At 53.7% G+C, this 27,180-nt stretch overlaps 1 protein-coding gene and 1 long non-coding RNA gene across 7 annotated transcripts; one reads left to right on the top strand and one right to left on the bottom strand.

The window, feature by feature from the left end:
- Positions 1–6,557: 6,557 nt before the first annotated feature.
- On the bottom strand, positions 6,558–19,592 carry LOC116798664 (histone acetyltransferase KAT7). Its single transcript, XM_032711235.1, has 15 exons — positions 19,338–19,592; positions 17,387–17,534; positions 15,524–15,700; positions 15,135–15,374; positions 14,150–14,232; positions 13,832–13,921; positions 13,141–13,239; positions 12,861–12,971; positions 12,030–12,221; positions 11,682–11,771; positions 10,750–10,890; positions 9,983–10,076; positions 9,721–9,867; positions 9,042–9,148; positions 6,558–8,272 (listed from the first exon to the last, which is right to left on the bottom strand). The coding sequence occupies exons 1-15, from the start codon at positions 19,350–19,352 to the stop codon at positions 8,171–8,173; spliced, it is 1,836 nt and encodes a 611-aa protein (XP_032567126.1). The 5' UTR covers positions 19,353–19,592; the 3' UTR covers positions 6,558–8,170.
- On the top strand, positions 19,148–26,076 carry LOC116798671. Of its 6 annotated transcripts, XR_004360918.1 has the most exons (6): positions 19,782–19,838; positions 20,801–20,903; positions 21,979–22,103; positions 23,995–24,108; positions 25,357–25,464; positions 25,665–26,076. It is a non-coding gene; the product is annotated as an uncharacterized LOC116798671 (long non-coding RNA). The 6 variants fall into 6 exon arrangements; XR_004360919.1 differs by lacking the exon at positions 23,995–24,108; XR_004360921.1 differs by lacking the exon at positions 25,357–25,464.
- The last annotated feature ends 1,104 nt before the right edge of the window (positions 26,077–27,180 follow it).

Below are 27,180 nucleotides of genomic sequence, written 5' to 3'. Positions count from 1 at the left end.
CCAAATGTGGAATCCTATGGGAGTCAGGGGTAGCAGCAAACCCTGCTAGAGCCCTGTGGGGTGTTTGTGCCAACCAGACCCCCCCCTGGCCTCTCCTGTCCTGCCCTGTCCTCCTCGGGATGGAGGGACCTGCCTCGCTCCCTCCCTGATGGAATGTGGGGTGGGAAGTTTCTCCCAGTTTCTGGGGCCATCAGAGCAACCCATGGGATGAGTCTGAGGCAGGTGGAGGCCTCTGGATCTGAAGATGGAAAGGCAACCCAGAGGGCCCTGGTTCAGAGAGTCCTGAGCTGGTGCAGGGCAACAGGGAATTTTCAGCCTTTAAGTCCTGTTTTCTACTTCTCTGCTCTAATTTAGGTGTTCTCCTGCTTCCCTTTTGTCCCCCTCCGAAAGTCAGTGAATGTTTTTCTCAGCACTGTGGCCCATCTCCTTCTCACAGGTGATGTTTCCAGGGAGGAAACAAGTGCCTTTTCCAGTGGATGGCCAAGAAAAACTCATCCCGAGGCCCTTTGTCTGAACTGGCTGCAAATCCCCATTCCTGCCCTCTCCCCCCTGTGGGCAGGAGCCCAGGAGCTGCAGCAGCAATTCCTGTTATCAGCTGCAGAGGAGTGTCCCGAGCTGTGCCAGCAGTTCAGGACCTGAGCAGTCAGGTTTGGAGCTGGTCTGGCCGAGAGCAGCTCCAGGGCCCCCATCCCTCCCCTCCTGACTCAGAGGAGCTGCATCACCTCCTGAATCACCAGGAAAACTCCCTGCAGGAGCTGGATCCGTGGGCAGAACCCCCGGGGAGAAACCCCCTGACCAAGGCTGGGAACCCAAAACTGAGGGTCTGCCCGGGGGGTCTGTGCAGAGAAACCTTTTCCTGACAGGTCGTGGAATCATGGAATGGATTGGGCTGGAAAGGATCTTAAAGCTCACCCAGATCCACCCCCTGCCAGGGGCAGGGACACCTTCCACTGTCCCAGGGTGCTCCAACCTGGCCTGGGACACTTCCAGGGATGGGGCAGCCACAGCTCCTCTGAGAAATCCATCCCAGCCCCTCCCCACCCTCACAGGGAGGAATTCCTTCCCACCATCCCATCTAATCCTACTCTCTCTCAGTTCAAACCCATTCCCTGTGTCCTGTCCCTCCATCCCTTGTCCCCAGTCCCTCTCCAGCTCTCCCTGAGCCCCTTCAGGCCCTGGGAGGGGCTCTCAGGTCTTTTTCAGATTTTCATCCTTTCTCATCTAATTTTCAGTCTTTTTTTAATTCCTTTTTTCCCAGACAGGGACACTCACTCACTGTCCGTGTTCGTTTCTTCTCCGTCTCTGGTTTTCTGTGTCTTTGTGGTTTATAAATTCTGCCTTCTTGGTGTCAACACTAAATTTCTCTCCCTCATCAGGCCTTGAACTCTTAATTATGTTCTTCTCATGGGCATCACCCAGAGCTTGCCCACCATCCCCTGTCCACCTCCCAGGTTAAATCCCCTCCCAACAATCCCCCCCAGTGCTGCAAAAGTGGTTTTTTTAAAGAAATGCTGGTTTGGGAACACCTTGGAGATGAAGGACCTGCCCTGGGATGGGGACCTGCCCCTGGTGCTGTGCCCACAGCAGGAATGCAGATGTGCAAACAGGGATAACATTCCCGGTGCCAGGCCCCTCTCCCTCTGGCTGAGGGGGTGTGCCAGGAGCAGGACCAGTCTGAACCGGGCTGGTGGGACTGGTTCTAATGGTGCAAAGGGAAGGAAAACATCTGGAGAACTGGTTTTGCAGCTGGATTGTGGCTTTGTGGGATTCTGGGGACTCCAAAGGGGTTCCCTTATGGATAAGGAAGGGGATGTGCCCCAAAGATGACTCCCAGGAGAAGGTCCCCCCTCCTCATCCAGCCCTTTTCTCCCGTGGGTGTTTGAAGGATTTTCCCAAAGGGGTCCCACTGGGAGCAGAGGTGGGATCATGGGTTGAAGTCATTCCCAGGATGGGAAAAGCAGAAGAACAAAAAACATCATGTTGGGAAAAAGCCTGACTGGAAAAGGTCTGATTCCTGCCCAGGAGGGGGATCTCCCACAGCCCTCAGCACTTCCAGGACTGTTTATTCCTGCCAGGATCACATTAGGCTGGAAAAGCCCTGTTGAGACCATGGAATCCAGCACTGCCACATCCCCAGGTGCCACATCCCCGTGTTTTTGGAACACTTCCATCCAGTGCACCCCTAATTCCTGTGGAACAGAGGGAATGAGGTGGCCGAGGTGGGGCCCAGGGACCTGTGAGGGAAAAGGCACCAAGGCCATCCCAGTGTCCTGCCCCCCTTTGGAGCTGCCCAAAGTCACAGAATCCTGGAATGGCCGTTTTCCAAAGGCATTGTTACTCCAGAGAGATCCCACCCTGCCCCCAGATGACAGGAACAGCCCCAGGGAAGGGACCTGGAGTCCTGTGCATCTCCTCAGGTGACCCCGGGGGTGGGATCTCTCCCAGGCTCCCACAACATTCCAGACACTCCAGGGCTCATGGGGGTTTCTGTGTCAGTCATCCCATATTTCCCCTCTCTTCCATTCCCTCCATTCCAGTGATTTACCTTTCCCTAAAAGCTCTCCCTCCCTCCCTGGGCATCTCCCGGGAATGTGTGGGAGCCCCTCCCCACCTGATTCAGCCCTTTGTCACAAACCAGTCCCTCCAGACCAGTTCCCTCCTGGTGTCTGAGCCCTGGCACTGGGAGGGTTTGGTGTCACAGCCAGAACCAGATTTCCAACCCCAGCAGCACATCAGCTGGAGCTGCTCCTGTTGGGAAAGGCATTGTTCCTCCAGGGAGGGGACAAGGACCTTTGGAAAACCCACCTCCCAGCTCCCAGCACCAATCCCAGGCTCTTCACATCCCATGGCATGTTCGTGGAGTGGCACAGGGAGCTCTGGGTGTTCATCAGGGCACTGAGATGATAAAATAAAGGAAATTAGAAAGGAAAACCAGGACTCCGGGAGCTGCAACAGGTCCCACGTTCACTCTGGGGGTCCCGGGGCTTGGAGCACCCTGGGACAGTGGAATTGTCCCTGCCCAGGGCAGGGGGTGGCACTGGAGGGGCTTTAAGGTCCCTTCCAGCCCAAACCACTCCAATATGGGAATGGGAATGGGAATGGGAAAATCCTGAGTTGTTCCACACACTTGCAGAGCTCCGGGGCAGATCCAGAGGATTTTAGTGGGAACTGCAAACCCAGAGGAGCTGTGCTGGGATGGATCTTCCTCCCAGGGCGGTTTTGGGAGGCAGATCCCCTCCTGCTGCAGGCTGGGGGGCTGCAGGTTGTTCCCACCCCCGATCGGGTGCTCAGCACAACGTGACAGGGAACAAATGACCCCCCAGCTCCGGTGACATCCCGGCCACCCACGGCCGGGTGACACCAGCGTGGGGTGTGGTGGCAGGGCAGGGGTTAGGGGGGGTCAGCCCATCCTGATGGAATCCCAGTGCCACCTACGGGCCACATCCCGCCGGGACTGCCCTGGAAGGGGCTGGCACTGGAGGGGCTTTGAGGTCCCTTCCCACCCAACCCCTTCCATGAGGATCCTCTGATCCTGCACCCACACCCTCCAAAGCTGGGGATGGGTAAAAACCCCCCGGAGAGCCCGGGAATGGAAACTCTCCCCGTGCCCTTCCCACAGCCCAAACACCCCTGAACACAAACATCCCTTTTTCGCCCAGAAAATATGGAAAAATGGACAAACCCGAAGTCCAAGGGAGCTCCCAGGAGTTCCCTGCCTTTGCCCTGGGAAAGCAGCTCCCTCTGCTGCCCTCCCAGCATTCCAGGCCCTGCTGGAAAACATCCTGGAGCTTTTCCTTGCTGACATCTCACCGGGGCTGTCCAGGGAGTTCTGTGGTCACTCGGATTCAATGGCTGAGCAGGATGAATTATCAAATTGGACTCAGAAAAAACCCAATTCAGGAAGCTTTAAAACTCTTCTAATCGGCTGGGTTTGATTCCAGGACACAAGGCAGCGGAATTCCTGGGCTGGCAATGGGATGCACCAATAAATACATCCCCCACTGGGGGCTGGGAAACAAGATTTTAAGATTCTTAAATGTGATTTGAATCCAGCTGATCTGTAAAATTGGTTTCTCGCAGCCCCAGCGAGCAAGGGTTTGCTTTTTAGTAGAAAACTCGAGAAGAATTAAGTGTCTTGTGAGTTCTATGGGGGATCTTAAACTGCAAAATTTAAGGAAAAGAACCTTTCTGCTGCTTTGTTGGAATCACAGAGACCATTGTCTGCCTGGGGCTGAATCAGCCGAGTTAACAAGACACGGAAAATGAGGAAAAGGAGAGGAGTGTTTAGGACCTGAAGTGTTCAGGGCCTGGGTGTCACATTTTATGGGTGGTAGAGCCCAGAACGAGCTGATCAAAGACCTTCCTGAAGGTTCACAAGCCAACACTTTTCTAACAGACACATTTATTTTGATTTCCACTGATTTAACACCCGCTGTGCCCGTGGCCCAGGGCAGTGGGAATACCAGGCTCCTCCCAAACCTGGGACTCCACGTGATCCAGGACAGCACTGAAACTGCCCTTGTCTGCCTGAGCTTTGTCCTTGGAAAGGGGAGAGAAGGGGTCAGCTTTGACTTCGATTCTGCCTTTTTTCTAGAAAAGACACCATTTTTTTGGCCTGTCTGACAAAAATAACTCCCAGAAATCATCAGCCAGGCACGAGTTTATCAGCACATTTATTACAAGCCACGTCCCTGGCGTGCCTCTGGAATTCCAGCAAAGCCATTCCCTAAACCAGCAGCTCCAAGAGTTTAAAACCAGTCAGGGGAGGAACAGCCTTGGCCAACATTAAACTTAATCAGTGCATTTTGTTGTTGCTCCCCACCTGATCTGGGGTTTTCTCTCCCAAGGACCAGTCTGCCAAAAGGAGACTCCTCAGGAACTTTGGGTTGATGGTGTCCAGTTCCAGCACTAAGGAATAAACAGGATGGCTGGAGCAGCAAGTGATTTATCTCACTGGAAGGAGGGTCTGCAAGGACAGCTCCCAGTGGGGTGGGAAGCAAACAAGGCTCTCGCTGTTGGCTCGTGAGGAACACGCTGGACTTGCCAAAAGCCAGGGTTTGGTGACATCCTGCTCTTCCAGCTGCTCCATGACATCCTGCTCTTCCAGCTGCTCCATGACATCCTGCTCTTCCCAGCTGCTCCATGACATCCTGCTCTTCCAGCTGCTCCAGGGGGTCACCCTGTGGCTCCAGAGGTGGGAGAAGCGGGGCTGGAGCTTCCTGTTCCCAGTTCCCTGCCCGAGCAGGGTCAGGGAGGGGAAAGGGTGTCCCAAAGGGTGTCCCAGGAGTGGGTTAATGAAGGAATGTGGGAAGGGCAGAGGGGGGGAGCCCCTGGCACAGGTTGCCCAGGGAAGCTGTGGCTGCCCCAGCCCTGGAAGTGTCCAAGGCCGGGTTGGATGGAACCTGGAGCAGCCTGGGCTGGTGGGAGGTGTCCCTGGATGGGCTTTAAGGCCCCTCCCAACCCCCCCGTGTTTGTGTGTGCAAAGCAGGCCCAAATCCAGGAGTGTTCCCCCCCTGTTCAGCCCAGGCTTTACTGGTGGTGCTGGGGAAGGGTGTCAGGTCCAGTCCAGCAGCTCTTGGAGTTGGAAATCTATTGTAGAAAACTCACAGGAGCCTCTGGGATCCACTGGTTTCCTGGGGATGTTTTCTTTCCCTTTTGTTGTGTCCCTCTTTGCCGTGAGCCAGACCCAGGTCTGGGTGGTTTCTGTGCCGTGTGGGCCCAGGGCAGGGGACAAAAAGCAGAGTTAATTACAGGGGATGCTCCCAAAAATAGAGCTGCTTTTGCCCTGGCCTGTGAGCTGGTGCGAGAGGTTGGTGTTCCAGCTCTTTCCATGGGTTTGGAACACCAGGAGGGCGGAGTTACTGGCAGAGGGACTGTCTTAGAGGGGTTTAAACCAAGCTCAGAGTCACCCAGGCATCACAATAGAAACAACTGAAGTAACTGGACATATTTAGCTTCCTTTCCTTCCTGCTTCCCCCTCTTTCCCTCTCCTGTTCTTTATAGGGATATCAACCACCTATTCCTTCCACAACACAACCACATCCTGCCCCAAACAATTCCACCAAGAAAGGAGGAGCCAGAACTGTCAGTGCCCAGCTGGGAGAAGGAGCAGCACCCACGGAGCAGCTCCTGGAGGGGCAGGGAGATCTCAGGGAAGGAAAAGAGGGAACAAGTTTGTCCCAATGTGGGAAAAACCTCTTATTGTACCAACAACTGCCTCAAGTTGTGCCAGGGGAGGCTTAGGTTGGATACCAGATCTCCATGGAAGGGGTGGTGAAGCATTGGAACAGGGGTGGAATCCACAGAAACATGTTGATGGACAGAATCCCAAATATTTAAGTTCCCAGTATCTGGCAACGTCCAGATATTCCTCACGGTTTCCTCCTGTGCACAAGGAGCTGCACAGCCATCAAAAATTGAGGATATTTTGGAAAGGTTCAGCCCCGAGGCAGCTCCAGCCCCAACCCTTAAAGCACCAGGGAGGGGGTGAAAATCAGCCCCTTGGGCTCCAGAATGAGCTTCCCCTCAGTGGGAAAATCAGGAACCCGAGCCCAGGGCGGAGCAGAGAACATGCTTTATTGAGGAGCAGGAACAGGACAGCACATTCTACCACACCATGGGGACAGGGAACAGCTGCTGCAGGAGGATGGCCCTCTTCCCTACTCCCCAAGGGGTCTAATTCCCTGGATATCCCATCAGGATCTGTGTCAGTGACAGTGCAGAGCAGGGCACAGACAGGAGGTTCAGTAATGCCCACAAGGTCCATGCTGGGGACTGAGCAGGAAGTTTCTTTTCCTTTTTTTTTTTTTTTAATTTTTTCCAGGACAGACAACCAACAGAGGAGCAAGAGAGAACTCTTCCAGGCCAGGATGGGGCAGTGGTTAACAGGGAATGGCTCCCACCTGCCAGGACACTGCGAGTGCTTCATGTCAGAGCCTGTTCCGTGAGGAAGCACCGGAAGGTTCCATGAAATCAGCACTGGGATGGTCCCAGCCCCTACCCCGAGCTTGTCCCTGATTTTAGTCACACTGGAGCCATAGAGGTGGCACAAGGACAGTGGTTATACTGGGAAGCCATTGCAGGAGAGTTTCTTCTGGTGGTGCTGGTGGGAGAGAGGAAGTCAAAGCTTATTATTTTTTTCTGTTTGTTTTACAAAGAGAAACAAGGATGCACTGCCAGAGGATGACCCATCCCACAGCTCCCTGGAGCACAGCCTGGGCAACCCAACAACTCCTGGAGTTTCTGTGGCTGTTTGGACAAGGCCAGCAAAAATCTGTCCAAAGTTTTTGTTTCTTCAGTCTAGAGGGGAAAAAATAACCCTCTCCAATACGGAGAGAGCCACAGTTCAAGGAGGATTGCTCTGGGAAACGTGTCTCCAGTTAAATACACTGTTTGTAAAGGGACTCACTAACTCCAAGAGATAAAGGAGGAAGAACAGGAATTACAATGAAGGGGTCTCTCCAGCAGATGTGGGAGCTGCAGGATAACGGGAACATCTCAGAGCAGGGTGTTCTCACACCCTCAGCCTTCACTCAGCACCTCACTCAGGTACAGGCAAGTTCTGCCTGTACATCATTAACTACAAAAAGACCTATGGAAAACTGCTGGAAGAGGTGGAACATTATCCCACCAAAACTCTTTCAGGCCTGGGATGGACCAGGACTGGCTAAAACACTGCAGTTGGTGTAACTGCAGCTCAGTGGAAAACCAGACCCTCCCCAGTTATCTGACCTTGTCCAAAAGCCACAGGAGTCACTGCAGTGCTGAGAGCTCCAGGAACCTGAGGGAAGGAACAACTGGCTCACAGGACACGACACAAGCTCACTGGAGCAGGAACAGGAGGGTGAGATCAGTGGCTGGACAGGTACAGTACCAGTGTCAGAGCTCCTGGGCCAGCGCTGCTGGGGGTCCGGTACAGATCCAATCCTACAGATCCAATCCTACAGATCCAATCCTACAGATCCAATCCTTGCAACCTCATTGAGGCCGAGACAACAAAGTTCCTCAGAACTGTGGGAGCACAACGATCCAGGCCAGGCCAGTCCCAGGGGGAGCTGATGTGTTGGGGTTTGGGGGTACTGCACCAGCCCACCACAACAGCAATGGACACACAGAGATCCCGGGGGAACTTCTACTGCTGGGGGTCACTGGCTCCAGGAGAGAGGGACACTTAGGTTCCCTTGGGAGGGGTCCATTTCAAACAGCTGGGATCCATGATCTTATTGCTGTTGGATCTCTTGGCCTCTTTGGCTATCCACTCATCAATCAGGTCCTGGGGGGACAGCAGGACAGGGCAGGTTAGAACACGTGGTCCAGGCAGGGAATTATCCCCTGCACAATGTCACAAACCCAAATCCACAGATCTGAAGGTGACTCACCCACCCACTTCTCAAAATAACACCAAAACAACAACAACTCCTCCACAGAGCTTTCCAGAAGCCCTTCAACCCCACTGACAAAGTCCCAGGGAGGGGAAAACAACAGGCAAATTTAGGGATTTATAAACCACTGGTGAGGGAACAAACAGGACTCATTCAGGATTCCATTAATTCCATTCACTTGTATGTCAGAGGAGGTCTGGACTGGATTTTGGGGAAAGGTTCTTCCCCCAGAGGGTGGTTGGGCACTGACCAGCCGCCCCAGGGCAGTGGGCACAGCCAGGGTGTCCTGGGCAGGGCCAAGGCTTGGGCTGGATGATCCCTGTGTGTCCCTCCCAGCTCAGGATATTCCATGTCATCCACGTGCCCAGTGAAGGGCAGCCATGGTGAGGACCACGATGGGAATGCTGATCCATTGCTCCCACAAAAAGCCACTCACAGTGAGCAATGTTATCCCACACACCAAAGGCAGGGCAATAAAGGTTATTTCTGCACTGCTGAACAATCAGGTTGGACACCCAAGTCCTATTTTGTCTGGAAATCCCAGTTCTCCCCCACTGGAATGAGAAGGCTGGAAAAAACCCAGCAAAGGAAACCCTGATTTCAGCAAGCTCATAATTACCAGCTAAATAAAATCACAGGGATAACCCTCCCCAAGCTTACCTGTCTTTTCAGGACCAGGTGTTTTCCCTTCCAGTACTTGAGCATCTGAAGGGCCTGCAGGGTGCTCACGATGTCCACGGGGTTCACTGCAGTCTCCTGGCTGATCTCTGCAAAACAGCAGCAGTTCTGTTAAAACAGGAATCAGTCCCTCCACAATGCCCCCAAACTGCTGGGTTTTAACTGGGAGGTTTGTGTAACTCCTCTGGAAATGAGACAGGAAATTCCCTGCATGGACTGGGGAGGTACATCCAGCACTGCACTGCTTTAGTGATATAAATGTCAGGATTCATATTAATAAGGTGCAATCCTCTGAAAGATGTAGTTCTGCCCTTTCAGGACTACCTTGATAACCCTATGAAGTGCCACACACTCCCAGGTGCCACCAACAGACTACTAAGAGTCCAAATATTCTTAATATTGGAGCCATTTTTCTTTTTAAAATTAACACCCCAACGTACAGGCAGACAAAGCTCTCTGCTGAATCTTTTCACAAATGTGTTTTAAAGAAGAAGCCAACACATGCTTTCAAAACTCTGCAGACTGACTCATCCCCAGTGGTGGCAGCGCTGGGAAGGGGCCATTCCCGACTCCAGGAACGTGCTGCTCCACAAACACCCGCCTCGTGGCTGAGGGGGATGCACAGTGGACCAGTCCAGGCTCATTCAGCTCCAAAGCTCACCTTTGATGGAGATCTCCTTGCCCTGGAAGTTGTGCAGGTACCGCAGCAGAACCTCCTTCCAGTAGCTGCGGTAGCTGATGAGCCCCAGGTCGGAGAGGGGCCGCTCGGGAGAGCCCACCTTCTCCTCTACTTTAGACAGCAAATAACCTGAAAACATCAAAAACAACCTCCTTAAACTGCCCAAACCACGAAAAGCGCTGAACCTCCACCAGATCTGTGAGACTGGCTGGTGGAATCCCCCAGAATTTCCCTCCCCACTCACTAAAGTCGATGAGCATCTTGCCGTAGCCTTGTCTCATGTACTGAGGCATTGTCAGGATGCAGGAGACGTTGTAGTTGAGGAAGGAATTCTTCTCCTGAAAAACAAAGAGCAGGGAGGATGAACAGGCCTAGGGGTGTGCAAACAGTGGGGATCCCATAATCCCAACAAGCCCAAGCGACTGGTCCAACATCAGGGAAAGGAGGGACAGCAGCAGAACCTGCCTGACAGCCAGGAACGTGATCCCCTTCTGCCACCAGCCTGGTCAGGTGTCTGACTGTACCAGTCATTAAACTGGGTGTTTGCTGCACAGTTTTAATCCTGAGATGGCTTCAAACTCCTGGGTCATGGAGCTGTAGACTCATGGAATCATGGAATGGGTTGGGTGGGAAGGGACCTTAAAGCCCCTCCAGGGCCACCCCTGCCGTGGGCAGGGACACCTTCCACCAGCCCAGGGTGCTCCAACCTGGCCTTGGACACTCCCAGGGATGGGATCAGATCCTGCAGGTTTTATTTCAGAGCATTTATTTTTAGCTCTTTATTCACTTCTGACTCAGGTGACTTCACCCACACAGTTTAATTTGGCAGAGCACTCTCCTACCTATGGAATTTCTCTGGCTGAAGTATCTGAACAAGTGCATTGCATGACATCACCACAGCAAACCCTGAGACTGCAAAAACTCAGGGGGTTGGATTCAGTGCTGGTAACTGGGGTCCTAAACCTCATTTTGGTGAGGTGGGTAATGAAGGTGTGTGTGTTTTCCACTCACCTTGGAGAAATATCCTATCAGGTGACAGCCAGTGTTGTCAGCTTCTGTCATGACATAGAAGAGGAAGGGTTCCACATCATAATACAGTGTTTTGTGGTCCAGGAAGAGTTTTGCCAGCAGACACAAGTTTTGGCAGTAGATCTAGAGGCAAAGGAGCAGGATACATGTGTTTATTCCAGTAAAATATCCCAAGTGTAGATAAAACTGTACATGGGAAGTAATGAGAAAGTCCTGAACCATCTGAGAAATGACAGAGCAGCTGGGCCAGGAGACAATTCCCTTTGGGATGGCATTTGGAAAGCTTGGCTTCCAGTGGGAGTGGATGTTTGTGATCCTGAATGCCCAAAGCATCACCCCCTCAGAGAAGGGGAGCAGAGGTTGGGTCTCTCTACTGTGTCAATCCTCCAAAATCATCTCTGGCAACTAGGAAAGCCTCCTCCCAGCTTCCAGCCTCTGGGATTTGCTTTTTTGTCCCTTTCTCTGAAACCTTCGAGGCTGGACAAAACTGGATAGGGCACAAGTGAGGTGCTGAGTCTGCAGTTTGAGATCCATTCAGGGCAGGGCTAAGGGGGTCACCCCCAGTCAGTCAGGCTGCTTCCCACCCTCACCCAAATTTGACTGAGTATTCCCATGGAATGGGAGATGGGCAGGAACAATCTGCTGAGGGAGGCCAAGCACAGAAATCTCCCCACTGACTTTCAGAAAGGGATTTCCACCCCCATCTCCAAGCAGATGGAACTGCTGAGGCACAACAGGGCTGAGGAACAACCACAGTGAAAATGCAGCAAAACTCCTAAAGAATGGACAGCCCAGACTCCCTCCTGAGACTGGGGGAGAGAGGGCCAGGGGCACCCTGGTTCCCTTGCAGGAAGAGCAGTGCCTGCTGTATTTTAAAGCTTGTCTCCACACTCCTGAGGGTCCCAGCCTGTTACCTTGTTCTTCTTCCCATCCACTTCGAACACGGAGATGGAGCCCTTGCGGTAGATCTCATCCCCCGGGGGATGTTTCCAAACACACTTTGCCTGTGCCAGGAAAGCAAAATCAGGGTGTCACTACTGTCTGAAGGACAAAATTAGGCTGTCACTACTCTTTGAAGGACAAAATTAGGGTGCTGCTCCTGTTGTAAGCACAGAAACAGTTACAGCAGCTGCTGACAGACCAGGAAACCCACAGCCTTCTCACCTCCCACAGCAACTGAGCTCCACCAGCCACGGTTTAAATCTTTTACAAGCTAAAATCAGACTTGAAACTCAAGGAAGGAGCTCTGGCCTGGCCCTTACCATGTGCCTACGCAGGATTGTCTGGCTCTTCATGTACTTGAGGCAGAACTCACACATGTAGAGGCGGCCCAGCCGAGCGTACTCCTCGGGGTAGGGGGAGTGGTACCACGTGTCCAGCTCGTAACGACCAAAAGCAATGGTTTTAATCATGTTGCTGCCCTCGGTGATCTGCCCCTGCAGCCTCAGCTTCTCCTGGGAAGGGGAAAAAAAAACCAAATCAAAAGCAGGCACAGAAGAAAAGGGACCTGTTTTCCTCAGGGAAATCACGTCATTCAAGTCCTCTGAGCCCATGTCTCGGTGTGGATGTCTTGTCATGGATGATAAATCCTTGTCATGGGTGTGCATCCTGATCCACAGGGATAGGACACAGCCTAATGCTCTGCCTCGGATACACAGCTGTAAATGGAAAGGATCAAAGGCTCTTTTGGTTCCTCTCTGGAGGTGGAATAAGGCTTTGGGAAGCGCCTCAGGAGCTTCAGCAACACAAGGTTTTGAGCTCCATTTCAGTCACTGGCCACTGCCAAGGTGGCTTCTGTTGCCACCAGCCCTCAGCCCCCCTTCCAGCAGGGGAAGGTTCCTACTCTTTCCCCAAAAACACCTGTGGAGTGGCACTGCAGCATTCCTGCCTGCAGCACTCAGCTCCAGCTGTGCTTCCAGCAGGAAGTGCCTCAGGATGAGCGGCACTGAAACGCTGTCCTGGTGTCACTGTGCTGACCTGGCTGGGCTGCAGCTGCTCTAAAAACTCACATTTCTCTGCACAAGTACCACAAACCCCAGAAACTTCCACATTCCCACAAATGTGAGGTGTATTTGCTGGGAGCTCAGTCTCACCAGGTCCTCGGATGCCCGTGCCTGCGCCCTCCGGAACAGCTCCAGGTCGTACTCACTGGTCAGGTTTTCCAGGAGAGGTTCCCTGGTGTTGCCATAGGTCTGCCTGTGCTCCTGGAACAACCAAACAACACTTCTGCTGCCAGGCTGCTACCAAGCTGTGGGATCTTGCAGCTTTTTTGGCTGGGAATGCTGCAGGATGACTGGGAAAGCCAAACTCCTGCTCAGTGGTTTTGTTCCAGACCGGGGGGAAGGAGGGAATATTCAAAGTTAGTGCTTTTACCATGTATTTTTCCTTTTGCTCCTTGCTCAGTCCTGAGTTCCTCTTCTTCCTGAGCTCAGCCACCTTCTCCTTGTATCGCAGCTGCCTCTCTGTGGGGGCCTGAAAAACCAGAGGTGGGGTCTTTCACTGCTCCATCCACTCCAAACATTCCCATTCCCACCCCAAGGACCTGTGTCCTGGCTCTCATCTCATGGGGTTTGCTGCCTCTGAACCAAATCCTCTGTTAATGACAGGGCCCAACACAGGTATGTAAAGCAAGATATTTGTCTTCCTACCACAGCCTTTGCCAGAGCACCTCAGCCCCACAAGACAGGGAGCACTCCTCATGGAATGTTTAATCATGGGAAGAGCTCAGAGCTGACTCATCTTGACTCAAATCCAACACTCAGGAGCTGAAAAATGTAATTCCCCTGGTTTGGTTCTTTTGTGTTTAGTCAGAGTCAAACTGCAGTTTACAGTTCTGCAGGAATTCTTTCATCCTGCACATCAAAGCTCCTCCTGAGGACGCTGCAGCCTCCTCTGGTATGACAGAGCTGCTCTCCCTGGCTGCTCCAGCCTCACTGAAGGGGGACAAGGAACTGCCTTTGCTGAAACACACTGGAGGTGACAACAGCTGACAGATGTGGAGAAGGGAGGTCAGGTTAAACCCACGGATCCTGGGAAGCGGGAGCTGAGGTTTTCCCAGTTTTACCTGGTGCCTGGTGGCGTGTCTGTTGTTGTCATCCTGCCTGTGGGCCAACATCCGCTCCTCAATCTGCTTATCCCGGCTCTGGGCTCGCACCTGGAACCCAAAATTCACCTGTCAGTGCTGCAGCAAACTCTTGTCATCCCTCTCCTCTTCCAGGTGAATGTTCTGAACTGGGTTTGAGACACAAATGCTGCTCCCTCACGGCCAAAGACAGCAGCTTTGTGTCCACTGTGTCAGCTCTGCTTCCCGTTCAAAAATTCTGAACCTTGGCATTTTTGTCCTACAAATCCCCCAGAAGGTAAAACAAGGCCAGACACTCACCTTGCACTCATCTGCTGAGAGGTTGTGGTACAGTGGGCACCCCGAGATGGAGAAGTGTCTCTCGTGCTTCCCGGTCAGGTGTCCTGCAGAGGGGCACAAAAACAACCCAACTCGTAAGAAATAATCAAGAAGAGGTTTCAAAGCTCTCCCAGATCCCCCACACGAGCAGGCTCAGTGGGATGGAAGGAGCAAACTTCCTGCTTTGTGGCAAAAGGAAGGAAAACCTTTCTCAGGCTGCCCTCCCTGCAAGCAGCCAGGTATGGTGGAGCAGGAATTTGGGGCTGAAATCTATTTCTGGCAAAAATCAGTTCCCTGCCTGCAAGACTCTGCGTTTTCCTCCCACACCTGGGCTCATCCTCCTATTTTGGTCCTTATCCTGTCATTCCCCATCACTCCTAGGCAGAAAACACCTCCAGGAATAGCCCTGCAGATACACCTGCATTTAGGCTTCATATCCCACTTCTCCTTAATATTCCTGCTCCTAATGAACTCCACGGTTTTTAGGGTGTATAACTCAACTTGGAATAATACCACGGCAGGAATGCAAAGCCCAATGGATCGATCCTGGAGCTGGAATTACCTGAAGAGTCAAAACCAGGAGTGGGACAGTTTGTGTTGGAATTACCTAAGGAGTTACAGCCAGGAGTGGGACACTCCAGGTAGGAATTACCTAAGGAGTTACAGCCAGGAGTGGGACACTCCAGGTAGGAATTACCTAAGGAGTTACAGCCAGGAGTGGGACACTCCAGGCAGGAATTACCTAAGGAGTTACAGCCAGGAGTGGGACACTCCAGGTAGGAATTACCTAAGGAGTTACAGCCAGGAGTGGGACACTCCAGGCAGGAATTACCTAAGGAGTTACAGCCAGGAGTGGGACACTCCAGGCAGGAATTACCTAAGGAGTTACAGCCAGGAGTGGGACACTCCAGGCAGGAATTACCTAAGGAGTTACAGCCAGGAGTGGGACACTCCAGGTAGGAATTACCTAAGGAGTTACAGCCAGGAGTGGGACACTTCATGTTGAAGTTGTAGCTCTCGTGGAAGCGGCGGCGCTTGGGCCGGTGGGAGAGGTCGCTCCCGGAATCCTTCATGGACATGTCCTTGGCAATGCTCTCGTCGTGGGACACGTTGGGGCTGGAGATGTCGATGTCCGACTCCGAGGAAGGGGCGTTCCCGGTGGGAGTGCGAGGCGGGGACTCATCGTGATCCGCTGCGTTCTTAGTGTCTGGAGAAGGACACGGATAACGAAGGACACGGATGTCACAAATCCGGGAAAAGGCTTTTAAAGACACACAGGGAGCCCAGAGCTGCTCCAACCCCAGCCCTGGGGATACCTGGGGGAGGGTTTTTCCCAGAGCTCTCCCCAGCACCCACCTCTGTCCGAGAAATCCACCACCTGCTCTGTCTCGGAGCCGGAGGAGCGGGTCTGGCGCAGCGGGTACTTCTTGGGGGTGACGGGGGCGGGCTGCTGCTGGCTGCGGGTCACCCTGCGCGTCGAGTACACCGGCTCCTCCGCCCCGAACGGCGCCGGGTTCCGCACCGGGCTGGAGTCTGAGCCCAGGGAACGGCGGAATTACACCCCAGAACCAGCAGGGACTGCCCAGAGGCAAACCCTGCCCAGCCCCACAGCCTGCCCAGCCCCACACCCTGCCTGGCCCCCAAATCCTGCCCAGCCCCACACCCTACCTGGCCCCACACCCTACCCGGTCCCACAGCCTGCCTAGCCCCCAAATCCTGCCCGGCCCCACACCCTGCCCGGCTCCCAAACCCTGCCTGGCCCCAAACCCTGCCTGGCCCCAAATCCTGCCCGGCCTCACACCCTACCCGGCCCCAAACCCTGCCCGGTCCCCAAACCCTGCCCGGTCCCCAAACCCTGCCCGGCCCCACACCCTGCCAGGCCCCCAAACCCTGCCAGGTCTCCACACCCTGCCAGGCCCCCAAATCCTGCCTGGCCCCACAGCCTGCCCCAGAGGAGGAGGAGGAGGAAGACCTCTGGAAGAGCAGAGTTCCATCCTGCCACTTTCACCACGCTCTGGCCTTCCCAGATAAAATCTCTGGGATTTCACCCACACTGAGCAGTCCGGAATTACATCAGCTTTCTCGGGATTTAATCACTTAATTAACCAGTAATTATCAACCAGCTCCCTTTGGAAAGCTGAAGATCCGTTAGTTTAGATAAGAACTATCAGTGTTTAGATAAGCCTTGGGAAAAGCTTCCGCTGTGGACCTGGATTTGGGACCCGGATTTGATGTGGATTTGTAGCTGATCTGGGATTTGGATTTGTGTGTGGGTTTGTGATCCTACCCTGCCCATAAGAATCATGGAATGGTTTGGGTTGGAAGGGACCTTAAAGCTCATCCAGTTCCAACCCCTGCAGCAGGCAGGGAATATATATAAAACAATTATTTTGCATTAAAATAATGCTGTCCTAACCCAGGAATATCACAGATATTCCACACACACCTTCCCTCTCCTTTTTAAGATCTAATACATGATCACACACATGTATGTCTTATCTGCAATAAAATTTGTCACAAACCACTTTTTTTTTTCAATCAAAGTGTCTAAAAGGAGCAATGGAAATGAGTTTTTATCTGCTGTCATTTCCTCCCCGTGATGCCAGATGGCAACACATGAACTAACAGCCAAAAACTGCCCACACTAACACTAAAAAAAGAGGAGGTGGACTCATTGCATGTCTCCTTTTACAGCCTGGGTGCCAAAGTAGGAGCACACAAAATAACTGCCAATATTTGGTAACGTCTGTCGCACAGCAGGGGCAGCACAGCACAAAAATACATCTCCCCCCAAACAAACAAATAAAGGAAATAAACCCAACTTTCACCACTAAACCCCCTCTCCCTCGCTTGGCTCCAGCACCAAAGGAATGGAAAAGAGATTTTTAGAGTTCTCAGAAAAATGAGGCAGAGCTGGCAGTGGAATTATGGGGTTTGACTCCTCCTTCCCTTAACAATTTGCCAGCTTTATCTTTGGAACAGAGGACACTCATGTTTTGGGTTCCATCACCTTTAGATTATACAACCCCATCTGTACAATATGTGCATGTAAAGGTGCTTATTGTTGTGCTAATAACAGCCAAAAAAATGAATATAAATTCCTGTTTATGTTTAAATCCTACACGTTTAGGTTCTAAACAACACAGAGTGCACTGAGCCTTTTTTTTTCTTTGCTGAAGAGGCTGAATGTCTTTTGGGTTTTTGAAGGAGAACCTTTACCTTGGGAGCTCTGGCTGAGCCTGGCCGAGGAGCGCGTCACGCGGGCGGATCGCCGGGACGTGCCGTCGCTCTCCGAGCTGTCCGTGTGCTCGGGATCCGTGGAAAAATCGGAGTCCTCCGTCCCATCCGAGCTGCTGCCCGCGTTCCTCTGCAACGGCACAGCCCACACGTCAGCAGGGAGCACCTCGGCTTGGATATGGCAGGGAATATTTCACGGGATCGCGGGATGGGTTAGGTTGGAAGGAGCTTAAAGCTCATCCGCTCCCACCCCTCTGCCACGGGCAGGGACACCTTCAGCTATCCCAGGGACACCTTCAGCTATCCCAGGGACACCTTCAGCTAACCCAGGGACACCTTCAGCTATCCCAGGGACACCTTCAGCTATCCCAGGGACACCTTCAGCTATCCCAGGGACACCTTCAGCTATCCCAGGGACACCTTCAATTATCCCAGGGACACCTTCAGCTAACCCAGGGACACCTTCAGCTATCCCAGGGACACCTTCAGCTATCCCAGGGACACCTTCAGCTATCCCAGGGACACCTTCAGCTATCCCAGGGACACCTTCAGCTATCCCAGGCTGCTCCAAGCCCCGTCCGACCCGGCTGGGACACTTCCAGGGGTGGGAAGAGACGTTAGATAGGTAAATTCAACTAAAAATGTATTGGTTTAATAAATATGCAGCGTCAGCGCCTTTAATAATAAGAAGCTTCTTGCAAACTGATCCCCAAGGAGCACGGGGTTTTATTAAAGCAAAAAATGGTGTTGGGTCACAGGTTGGACTCGATGATCTTGGAGGTCTTTTCCAACCTGGGACTCCATGATCTATTTTTCCCCCATGGGGAAGGTTCCCACCTCATCCCAGACACCTCAGCTGGAAGGGTTGGGGTGTCCTGGGCAGGGCCAGGAGTTGGGCTGGATCATCCTGGTGGCTCCTTTCCAACCCAGATTATTCCATGTGCTGCGTCCAGCTCATCTTGTCCCTCAAGCTGCCCCTTTTTATTATTATTTACCACTATTATTTTACTTTACTTCGTTTTTTATTATCAAACTGCTTTTATATGAACCTAGAAGCTGGATGGTAAACACTGAGGGGAAGGGGGGAGCGGCAGCGCGGTGCTTAATTTCCACCTGGGTTTAAACCACGACGCGCTGAGGGGACAACCAGAATGTCGTTCAAGGTACGGTGGAATCCCCGGCGGGACTCCTGTGGGGGCACAGCCGTGAGGGGACGGCGATGGCGGGCGCTGTGAGGAGAGCGGGGGAGGGCGGCCGCCATGAGGGGAGGGGGGGAGGCCTCGCGCCGGTGGCGGGAGCGCGGCCCCCGCGCCGCTTTGTTTTGCACCCAGCGGAGCCCTTCCAGCCTCAGCCAATCGCAGCGCGAGCGGGAGGGGCGAAAGGGGGAACCCGCCAGTGGCGGCTCGAAGAAGCGTAAAAGGCGGGGCCAGCCGCGCGTGACTGACGGTAGAGCCGGCCTATCAGCGCGACGCTTGCTCCCACGGCAACATCAACCGGGCGGGCGGAGTTAGATATGGGAGGGGGGACAGGGCACGCGCGGGGAGGTGACCGTTGGGGGCGGATTGACAGCCGCGAAGTCCAATCAGCGGCAAGCCCCGCACTGCAGCCCAACCAATACGCGACCAGCTCTACGGCGGCCTGCCCAATCGGAAGCGTCAAAGGGCGGAACCCGCTGCCAGCGCGGAGGTGGGGGAGCGGTGGCCGTTGGGGGCGATAAGTGACAGGCAAGGCGGCCAATCAGCGCGCGGCGTGCCCGTGCGGGAGCCAATCAGCGAGCGCGGGAGGCGGGCGCAGGGGGCTCAAGGCCGCTATTTTCCCCCCAGTTTTGTGCCCGTGAGAGGCAGCGGAGGGGCTGGGGAAGGGTAGAAAGCTGCGGTCCAAGCTCGTCGGTACCCCCCACCAGCCGCCTCTCCCGCTCCCCGGCCGCGCTCACCTTCCTGCGCTGCATCCTGGGCGGGGGCAGCGAGCTCGCCTGGTCCCCGGCGCCCGCGGCCCGCGAGGCGGCGGTGGCCGCCGCCGTGTTAGCGCTCGCGGGCTCCGTGGTGACAGCCGTGTCTCCCGCCCTGCGGCACGTCTGCTCCGGCGGCGCCAGCCCCGCTCCCGCCGCTTCCAGCTGCCGTTCCCTGCTCGGTCCCTCACGTTTCCGCCGGGACGCGGCCCACACCCCTCGTCACGTGACCGCGAGCCATCTTGGAGCCGGGCAAAGCATCACCGTGACGCCGCCGGCAGTGAAGCCGCGCGCCGCCATCTTTGATCCGGGCCGGGCGCTCTTGGCGCGGGGCGCAGTGGCGGCGGCTATTTTGAGTGAGGGCGTGAAGCCGGCGCGGCGCGGGGCGGGCGGTGTTGCCGGGGGGCGCCATGTTGGGTTCGGGCAGGCGGAGCGGCGGGGCCGGGCCGGGCTGAGGGGCCGCGAGGCGAGGGTCGGAGGAGGGCGGTGAGTCCCGGGGCTGCCGGGGCCGGGCGGGGGGGGAAGGCCCTGCGGTGAGGGCGGGGAGCGGTTGGGTTCCCGGCCCTGTCACCGCCTCCCCTCAGGGACGGGCCTGTTCCGGGCCTGGGCGCTGGGGCGGGGCCGCGGCGCGCGCGGGGGGAGGTGGATTATCGTTAATTGTCGTTAATTGAGCTTCCTGCTCTCAAAATGTTGGCGCGGGGGAGATTTTTGGTGGGGTTTGCCGGTGTGGTTCTGTCTCGGGTGTCTCTGAGGAGCCGTGTGGCGGCTCTGGCTGGGCCGGGCTGAGGGGCGAGTTCACTTGTCAGTAATTGTGGAGAATCATGGAATGATTTGGGTTGGGAGGGACCTTACAGACCCAGTTCCACCCCGGGGACACCTTCCACTGTCCCAGGTTGCTCCAACATGCCCTTGGACACTTCCAGGGATGGGGCAGGCACAGCTTCTCTGGGAAACCCATCCCAGCCCTCACCACCCTCGCAGGGAGGAATTCCTTCCCAATGTCCCATCTAATCCTACTCTCTTTCAGTTTAAACCCGTTCCCCTTGTCCTGTCCCTCCATTCCTTGTCCCCAGTCCCTCTCCAGCTCTCCTGGAGCCCCTTTAGGCCCTGGAAGGGGCTCTCAGGTCTCCCTGGATCCTTCTCCATGTGAACCCCCCCAGCTCTCCCAGCCTGGCTCCAGAGCAGAATTGCTCCATCACCTCCTCTGGACTCGTGTTTTAACGTGACAACACTGTGTGTCAACCACAATAAATTGCTTTATGTAAAGACTTGGGGAAAAAAAAAAGAAAAAGGATATTTAGTCAAACACATGATTTCTTTCCAGCTGTGGTTATCTTTAGGAATTATGAATTTCTCAAGGCTTAATCCCCTAATCCTCAGGAGGGTTTGTCATCCTTAGTCGTGTAAGCGATGCTGCTTTTCTCACTCCAGGTTGTCATTTCTCGTAGGTGTGTCCAGCCTCCTGTGAAATGCTGAAGGGCAAACCTGGAGAAGGGATGAAATCCCTCGGCTCTTATCCCAGCAGGGAGGAACTGGGGAGCACTTGGTGTGGTATGTGAAGCATTGGCTGCAAATCAGCTCTAAAGTCGAGCCCAGGAGAACAATGGGAGTGTGAACAGCTCCAGTCTGGTCATTTCAGGGAACTCATTTGCAAATCTACTGAAAAAAAACCATAAATGCAGGAATTCTGCCTAATTTCTAACTAGCCTGATCCAATGGAAGGTGCCCCCGGCAGGGGGTGGAAGGGGATGAGCTTTGAGGTCCTTCCAACCTTCTTGGGAATTGTTGGAGGTGAAACTGCAGGTCTGTCTTGGGAAAGGCACAAAGGGAAGGGGAACTGGAGCAGCTGGAGGTTCTGCCACGGTGCCACCACCACTAGATGTCAGTGGATGAAGGGAATGAAATTTGGGAGCAGTTTCTGCAGGATGCAGAGCTGGTGCAGCTGCTGCTCACCGGGATCCCCTGGGGTTTGAGCTCCTCTTAATGATGTTCTTAAAACAGACTTTTTTAAACTCTCAGAATATTTTAAGTAGGATTTTTTTGAGGCTAAACCAGAAAGTTTAGAAGAGTAGGGCCACAAAACATCCCTGTGCTGGAAGGGACCCACAGGGATCATAAAGTCCAACTGCTGGCCCTGCACAGGACGCCCCAAGTTTGGCAAATCTGATGGAGTTTCATCTTAAAATGACACAAAAGTGATTTTTGGTTCTTAAATCCTCTTTTATTTAAATATAGGCAGGTGCCAGATTGCCACTGGTTCATCAGAGATCTTTTGGTCCTGAAGATCTCATGGGATCTGAAACCTTTCCAGGCCTCACTTGCTCTGGAGACCTGGCAGGGAGTGAGCTGCCATCACTTCTGTTAGTGGTGATATAAATAAGGAATTGTTAGGAAGCAGAATAAACATTTGTAAAGTCCCTGAGGTTTCTCAGTCGCTTTATAAATGATGTTTATAAATTAGAATAATTCCCTGTAACTCTGTGTGTGTTGTTTGCTGTGATCTCTTCCTGCAGGGTGAATTTACTGAAGTGTATTTAAAGCAACTGAGAGAAGCCCTATAGAATGAAAACACATCATAAAAATTACCTGAATTGCTATATTTTAATAAATCTCACTTGTTTTTTAGGTGCCATCTCAGCCCAGCTCTGGGGAGTTGAGTTACCCAAAGGTTGGGATGGAGCTGGAGAGCTGGAAATATCCAGATGTGAAGATCCAGGGTAGCTGCTGCTTTCACTCCCCCATCTTCAGAAGGTGAGTAGAGGTGGGTTCCCTCTGCTTTGGTTCCTGGTTGATCATTTTAATGCCTGGCTTTAGGTGCAGGTGACAGAGCAGCACCAGGGATCTCTGGGGAAGACTGAGGAGTTCCTGGTCCAGTTTGATGTCTCTGGGCTGGGTTATTCCCAGAAGGGCACTTTTCCTGGGGGATAACTGGGAATGGCTGCTGTTTGCTGGCTGGGTTTTTGGGCAGAGCCTGATCCGTGTTAGGCTGGGTCTGAGCAGGGCTGGAGCCTGAATTGTTGTGTCACCAGCCTGAACTTAGTTCCTGGCCTGGTGCAGCGAGTGATGTGCAAACAGGGCAGTGCAGATTTGGAGCCAAAGGAAGGAGCTGCAAGGCCCAGGATTTAATGCAGTGGGAATTCTGTGGAGCCTGGACCAGCAACAAGCCTGACCCAAATTTTTGACTCTTCCCTTCTGCATAAAACTCTCCAGTGGCCTTGGGACACTTCAGAAACCAGCCCAAGAGCAGCAAATGTATTTAGTCCACACTCTGTGCTGCTGAAACGGGGCTTCATCTGCAGAATGACTTTGTATTTTCTACTTTTGCATTAAAGAAAACTATTACTGAGCTGCAGCACATCAGGAGGATGAGTTTGGAGGGAGGGGTGGGTTTATTTTATTTTAGAGCTGAGTGGACACTGAGCTGAGCCTAAACAAATTCCTGAGTGGGGAATCCTGGCCCTGCAGGTCTGCAGACAGCACCAGCTGTGGGTGGGTGGCTTGGGGTGTTCCCCGGGCCCGAGCAGAATCCGTGGTCCCGAGCGGAATCCGTGGTCCCGAGCGGAATCCGTGGTCCCGAGCGGAATCCGTGGTCCCGAGCGGAATCCGTGGTCCCGAGCGGAATCCGTGGTCCCGAGCGGAATCCGTGGTCCCGAGCGGAATCCGTGGTCCCGAGCGGAATCCGTGGTCCCGAGCAGAATCCGTGGTCCCGAGCGGAATCCGTGGTCCCGAGCAGAATCCGTGGTCCCGAGCGGAATCCGTGGTCCCGAGCAGAATCCGTGGTCCCGAGCAGAATCCGTGGTCCCGAGCGGAATCTGTGGTCCCGAGCAGAATCCGTGGTCCCGAGCAGAATCCGTGGTCCCGAGCGGAATCCGTGGTCCCGAGCGGAATCCGTGGTCCCGAGCGGAATCCGTGGTCCCGAGCAGAATCCGTGGTCCCGAGCGGAATCCGTGGTCCCGAGCGGAATCCGTGGTCCCGAGCAGAATCCGTGGTCCCGAGCAGAATCCGTGGTCCCGAGCGGAATCCCCGGGCCCGAGCGGAATCCCCGGGCTCTTCCCTGGGGCTTTGGCAGCAGACACAAAGTGGAGCCTGTGTTTCCTGGCATCAGGAGCAAGGTCAGCCCAGCCTGGCCTACATCTTTCCTCTTTTAAATTGTGATGGAAAAAAAAGGAAAATATCCAGGCTGATTTTTGCTGAAAGCAGAGGTTTTTCACTTGGTTCCAGCTGATTATGGCCCCACTTCCTGGTCCCCTCCGTCCCCTGGGTCTCATAGGATAATCTAATTATTAAACAGCTCCAATAAAAGCACATTTTGCCCTGGCAGGAATAAAGCCTATTGATAGGCGGGATATTTTTGTGCCACCCTCGCCCTGTCCCTGCCAAAATGGGTTATTTTTTTGGATTTGTGGTCTGCTCCTTTAATACATTCCTTCCAGTCTAGGCAGAGCTCTCCAGCTGCCTGGCACTGGAGTTAATTCCTTGCTTCCCAGTCAACCCAATCTGCTCCTGAAGGAGAACTCTGCTCACGTTGCCCAGCCCGGTGACACAAACCCTCCCAGGTGTAGGAAACATTTGTCACCCAGGAGGACCCTGAAGTGGGAAGGGAAGGTGGAACCTGATCCCTTTTGGCACTTTCCATGGGCAGCTCTTCTCCATCCGACTCTGGGCGACCATTCCCAGCCTTTGGAGCTCAGCTTCCAGCTGGCAGGAACGCCTTGGACACAGGAAGAGGTTGTGGGGTGTTAAAAACAGGTTCTATGTGAGTACAGAGAATTTATCTTTGCTGATTAAAGAGTGATCCCTAATCACTGTGGGGGAGGGATAATTTAGGGATGTGCCTGTTTGGATCCAAAGTGAAAATCAGAGGAAGGGAACAGAGAAGCAACTGTCACCCCAGACTGGAGGGTGGAGTGTGTTTGGAGGAGCAGCAAAGGTCAGGGGAATAAGGAGCCTTAGGATAAAGAGTAAGGTGGAAATAGGAGCCAGAGCTGGGCAAAACATTTGGAGAGGAAATCCAAGCAGTTTGGTCCATGGAGTGACTGTTGGGATGGCCTGACACGCTCCAGGATCAAATATCCATCCCACTGGCAGCTTCCTCCTTCCCTTAGGGTCCTGGGAGCCCGCTGAGCTCTGAGCCTTAGTGCTGAGGGAGCCAAAGAGCCACCAAACTGAGGGCAGGTTGTCACTGTGGGCTGGCTGGAGAATGGGAGACATCACAAAATGGGAGCTGTGGCTTTTACACCACTTAATTGTGGGATGTGATCAGTGGCCTTTATACCTCTAATTAGAGGGGGGGGGGGAAAAACCCTGTTTATGCCTCTAATTAGGAAAAAAACATTATCTTAGTTGGAGCAAACATAATTAAAGCTTGGGGTGAGCACTCTTGGTGCTCTGTGGGACTCGTGTCCTGTTAGAAAGTGCTGCAAAATGGCTGTTCCTTGGCTGCTGTGCCAGCTGGAACTGCTGATTTCCTTTGAAACTCCTGCTTTTCTAATTATTCATGGCAAAGAAAAGCTCCTTCCCATATGAACTCCTGGCTCCCTGAGCTCCAGGGTGAGCCAAGTAGGTGATTTCCTTCAGCCTCTGCGTTTGTTCCTAATTACACTGGGCCAGTTGTTACCCACAGTCAGAGTTACCTGTGCTTCCCAAAGCTGCAATTCCACGTTCTGGAAGAGCTCAGCAGCACTTCTGGGAGGGGAGTTTGTCTTGGAGTTGCCTCAGACCTGTAAGGGGATAATATTTTTTGGTGCCAAATCCAGCCCCTCTGTGAAGTTTTTGTTTCTGTAGCACGTTTTTGGTACTTTCTCCCACTGAATTCAGAGGAGGAGAGGGAGGCAGAGCTGTGGGAGCTGCCAGGCAGGAGCTGGTGCATGAACTGGAGCTTTAATTGCTGCAAACTGGGAAACCAGGGGCTCTGCCTCTCCTGAAAACATAAAGCTTCCTTTAACACCCTCTCCTAAGCAAGATACTCTTCCTTTATTACATGTTTTGCATCTGATTTTTTCAGCCCCTGTTACTCTGGGAAATCCTCCTGAGTCTCTGATGTTGGTTAATTCCTGAATCCATGTCTTTGTGCGTGGGAGGAGAGACAAGTTCATCCCTTAGGATGAGCCAGGTGGGATCTCCCAGTGTACATCCCAATTCCTGGTGAACACTCCAGTCCCAGCTCCTGCCCCTTGGGCAGGGGGTTCCCCCAGCACCATCAGCACTCATAAAACTGGGAATCACAAAGAAAACTGGGAATCAAACTTCTGTGTGTGAGGGAGGGATCCTAAAGAGGATAATCCCTCTGTCCCTGCTGTGTGTGTTTTCCAGGAGCAGCTGTGGGGTCCCAGCAGTGGGAGGAGGAGGAGGAGGATGCAGCAGGTAGGGAACAGGTTTGATTGGAGCTGCAGCTCCTGCTTTAAATTGCTTTGGGGATAACTGAGTGATTCCTCTCCCTGTGTCCCTTTCCATGCCCTGTTCCAGGGCTGGCAGTGGACAGGGGTGATTGCTTTGAAGTGCTCTCCTGCTTTCTGGATGATTCACACCGGTAGGAGAGGCTTCCTGCCTTGCCATGACTTAGGGAAAAGCTCCATTTCATAATGTCTCCTTACTCTTAGCAGGGCTTGTGTCTGTTCCCAAAACTCCCACTGTTTTCACTGCAGGCATGACCAGACTGTGAAATAGCTTGGCTGGGCTGGTGAATAATCTCTGAGGCTCTTTTAATAAACTGCAGTTTTATTTATCTTGCTGCTCTTTAGAGCTTTTCATCTCCAAACATTGGAGTGCAGAAACTGTCCAGCAGTGAAACTCAGCCGTGGCTCTTGGGGATAGAGTGGGAGGCAGACAGGCAGGCATTTTTTTACTCCACAGTTTGGAGTGAGAGGAATTTTGTTCAAGGACAATGAGGGAAAGCTTAGCTTGTGTGCTGAGTGACCCTTTGATCTTCCACGTTCATGCTCAGCTGATCAGGACTTTAAATCTAAGCTCTGTCTCCCTCCTCCCCACAGCAAACAGCCAGAAATGTAATCTCCCCTGGGACTGGCCCAGGAGGGCTGGGCTGGGCTGCAGGGGCAGCTGCTGGGCCCCACATGGGCCCTGTGCCCCTGGCCCCTCCTGCAGGGACACCCCGGGAGCTCGGGGGTGGGTGGCACTGGGAGCTCAGGGGTGGGTGACACTGGGAGCTCAGGGGGTGGGTGGCACTGGGAGCTCAGGGGTGGGTGGCACTCGAGGGGTGGGTGGCACTCAGGGGTGGGTGGCACTGGGAGCTCAGGGGTGGGTGGCACTCAGGGGTGGGTGGCACTGGGAGCTCAGGGGTGGGTGGCACTCGGGTGGGTGGCACTCGGGGGTGTCTCAGAGGGACAAGGCTGGGCTGTCCCACAGAGTGTGTGACACTCATGGCTGCAAACCCTGAGGTGTCAAACTGAAGGCAGGTTTAGGTTGGATTCTGGGAGGAATTCTGGGCTGGGAGGGTGGGCAGGGGCTGGAATGGATTTCTCAGGGAAGCTGTGGCTGCCCCTGGATCCCTGGAAGTGTCCAAGGCCAGGTTGGACGGGGCTTGGAGCACCCTGGGACAGTGGAAGGTGTCCCTGTCCATGGCAGGGGGTGGCCTTTAAGGTCCTTCCAACCCCACCCCATGATCCTGTAATTCTGAAGTGTTTGTAAATGTGGTGAAGTGACTTTGGCTTCCTGAGGCTCTGAAAAGTGGGAGCAGTTCCTGGTGCTGGGCAAGCAGAGGAGGCTCCAGAATTGCTGCCCAGCACCTGGAAAGGAGCAGGCAGAGGATGATAAGAGGTTGGATCCTTGACCTGCAGCCCTTGAGCACTTGTAAAAGGTTGTGTTACTGCAG

This window comes from Chiroxiphia lanceolata, chromosome 26 (assembly GCF_009829145.1).
Source record: "Chiroxiphia lanceolata isolate bChiLan1 chromosome 26, bChiLan1.pri, whole genome shotgun sequence".
NCBI classification, from domain to species: domain Eukaryota; kingdom Metazoa; phylum Chordata; class Aves; order Passeriformes; family Pipridae; genus Chiroxiphia; species Chiroxiphia lanceolata.
Note: the sequence above shows the minus strand (reverse complement) of the source record. Positions and strands in the feature narration are given on the sequence as shown.

Bases quoted from the DNA above. Each gene is read 5' to 3' on its own strand.
- LOC116798664 (XM_032711235.1), bottom strand. The intron at 13,240-13,831 runs GTAAAACTGGGA...CTGGTTTTTCAG, and splicing joins GACACGCCACCAGGCACCAG to GCCCCCACAGAGAGGCAGCT. The intron at 9,868-9,982 runs GTGAGTGGGGAG...TGATGTTTTCAG, and splicing joins CAAGATGCTCATCGACTTTA to GTTATTTGCTGTCTAAAGTA.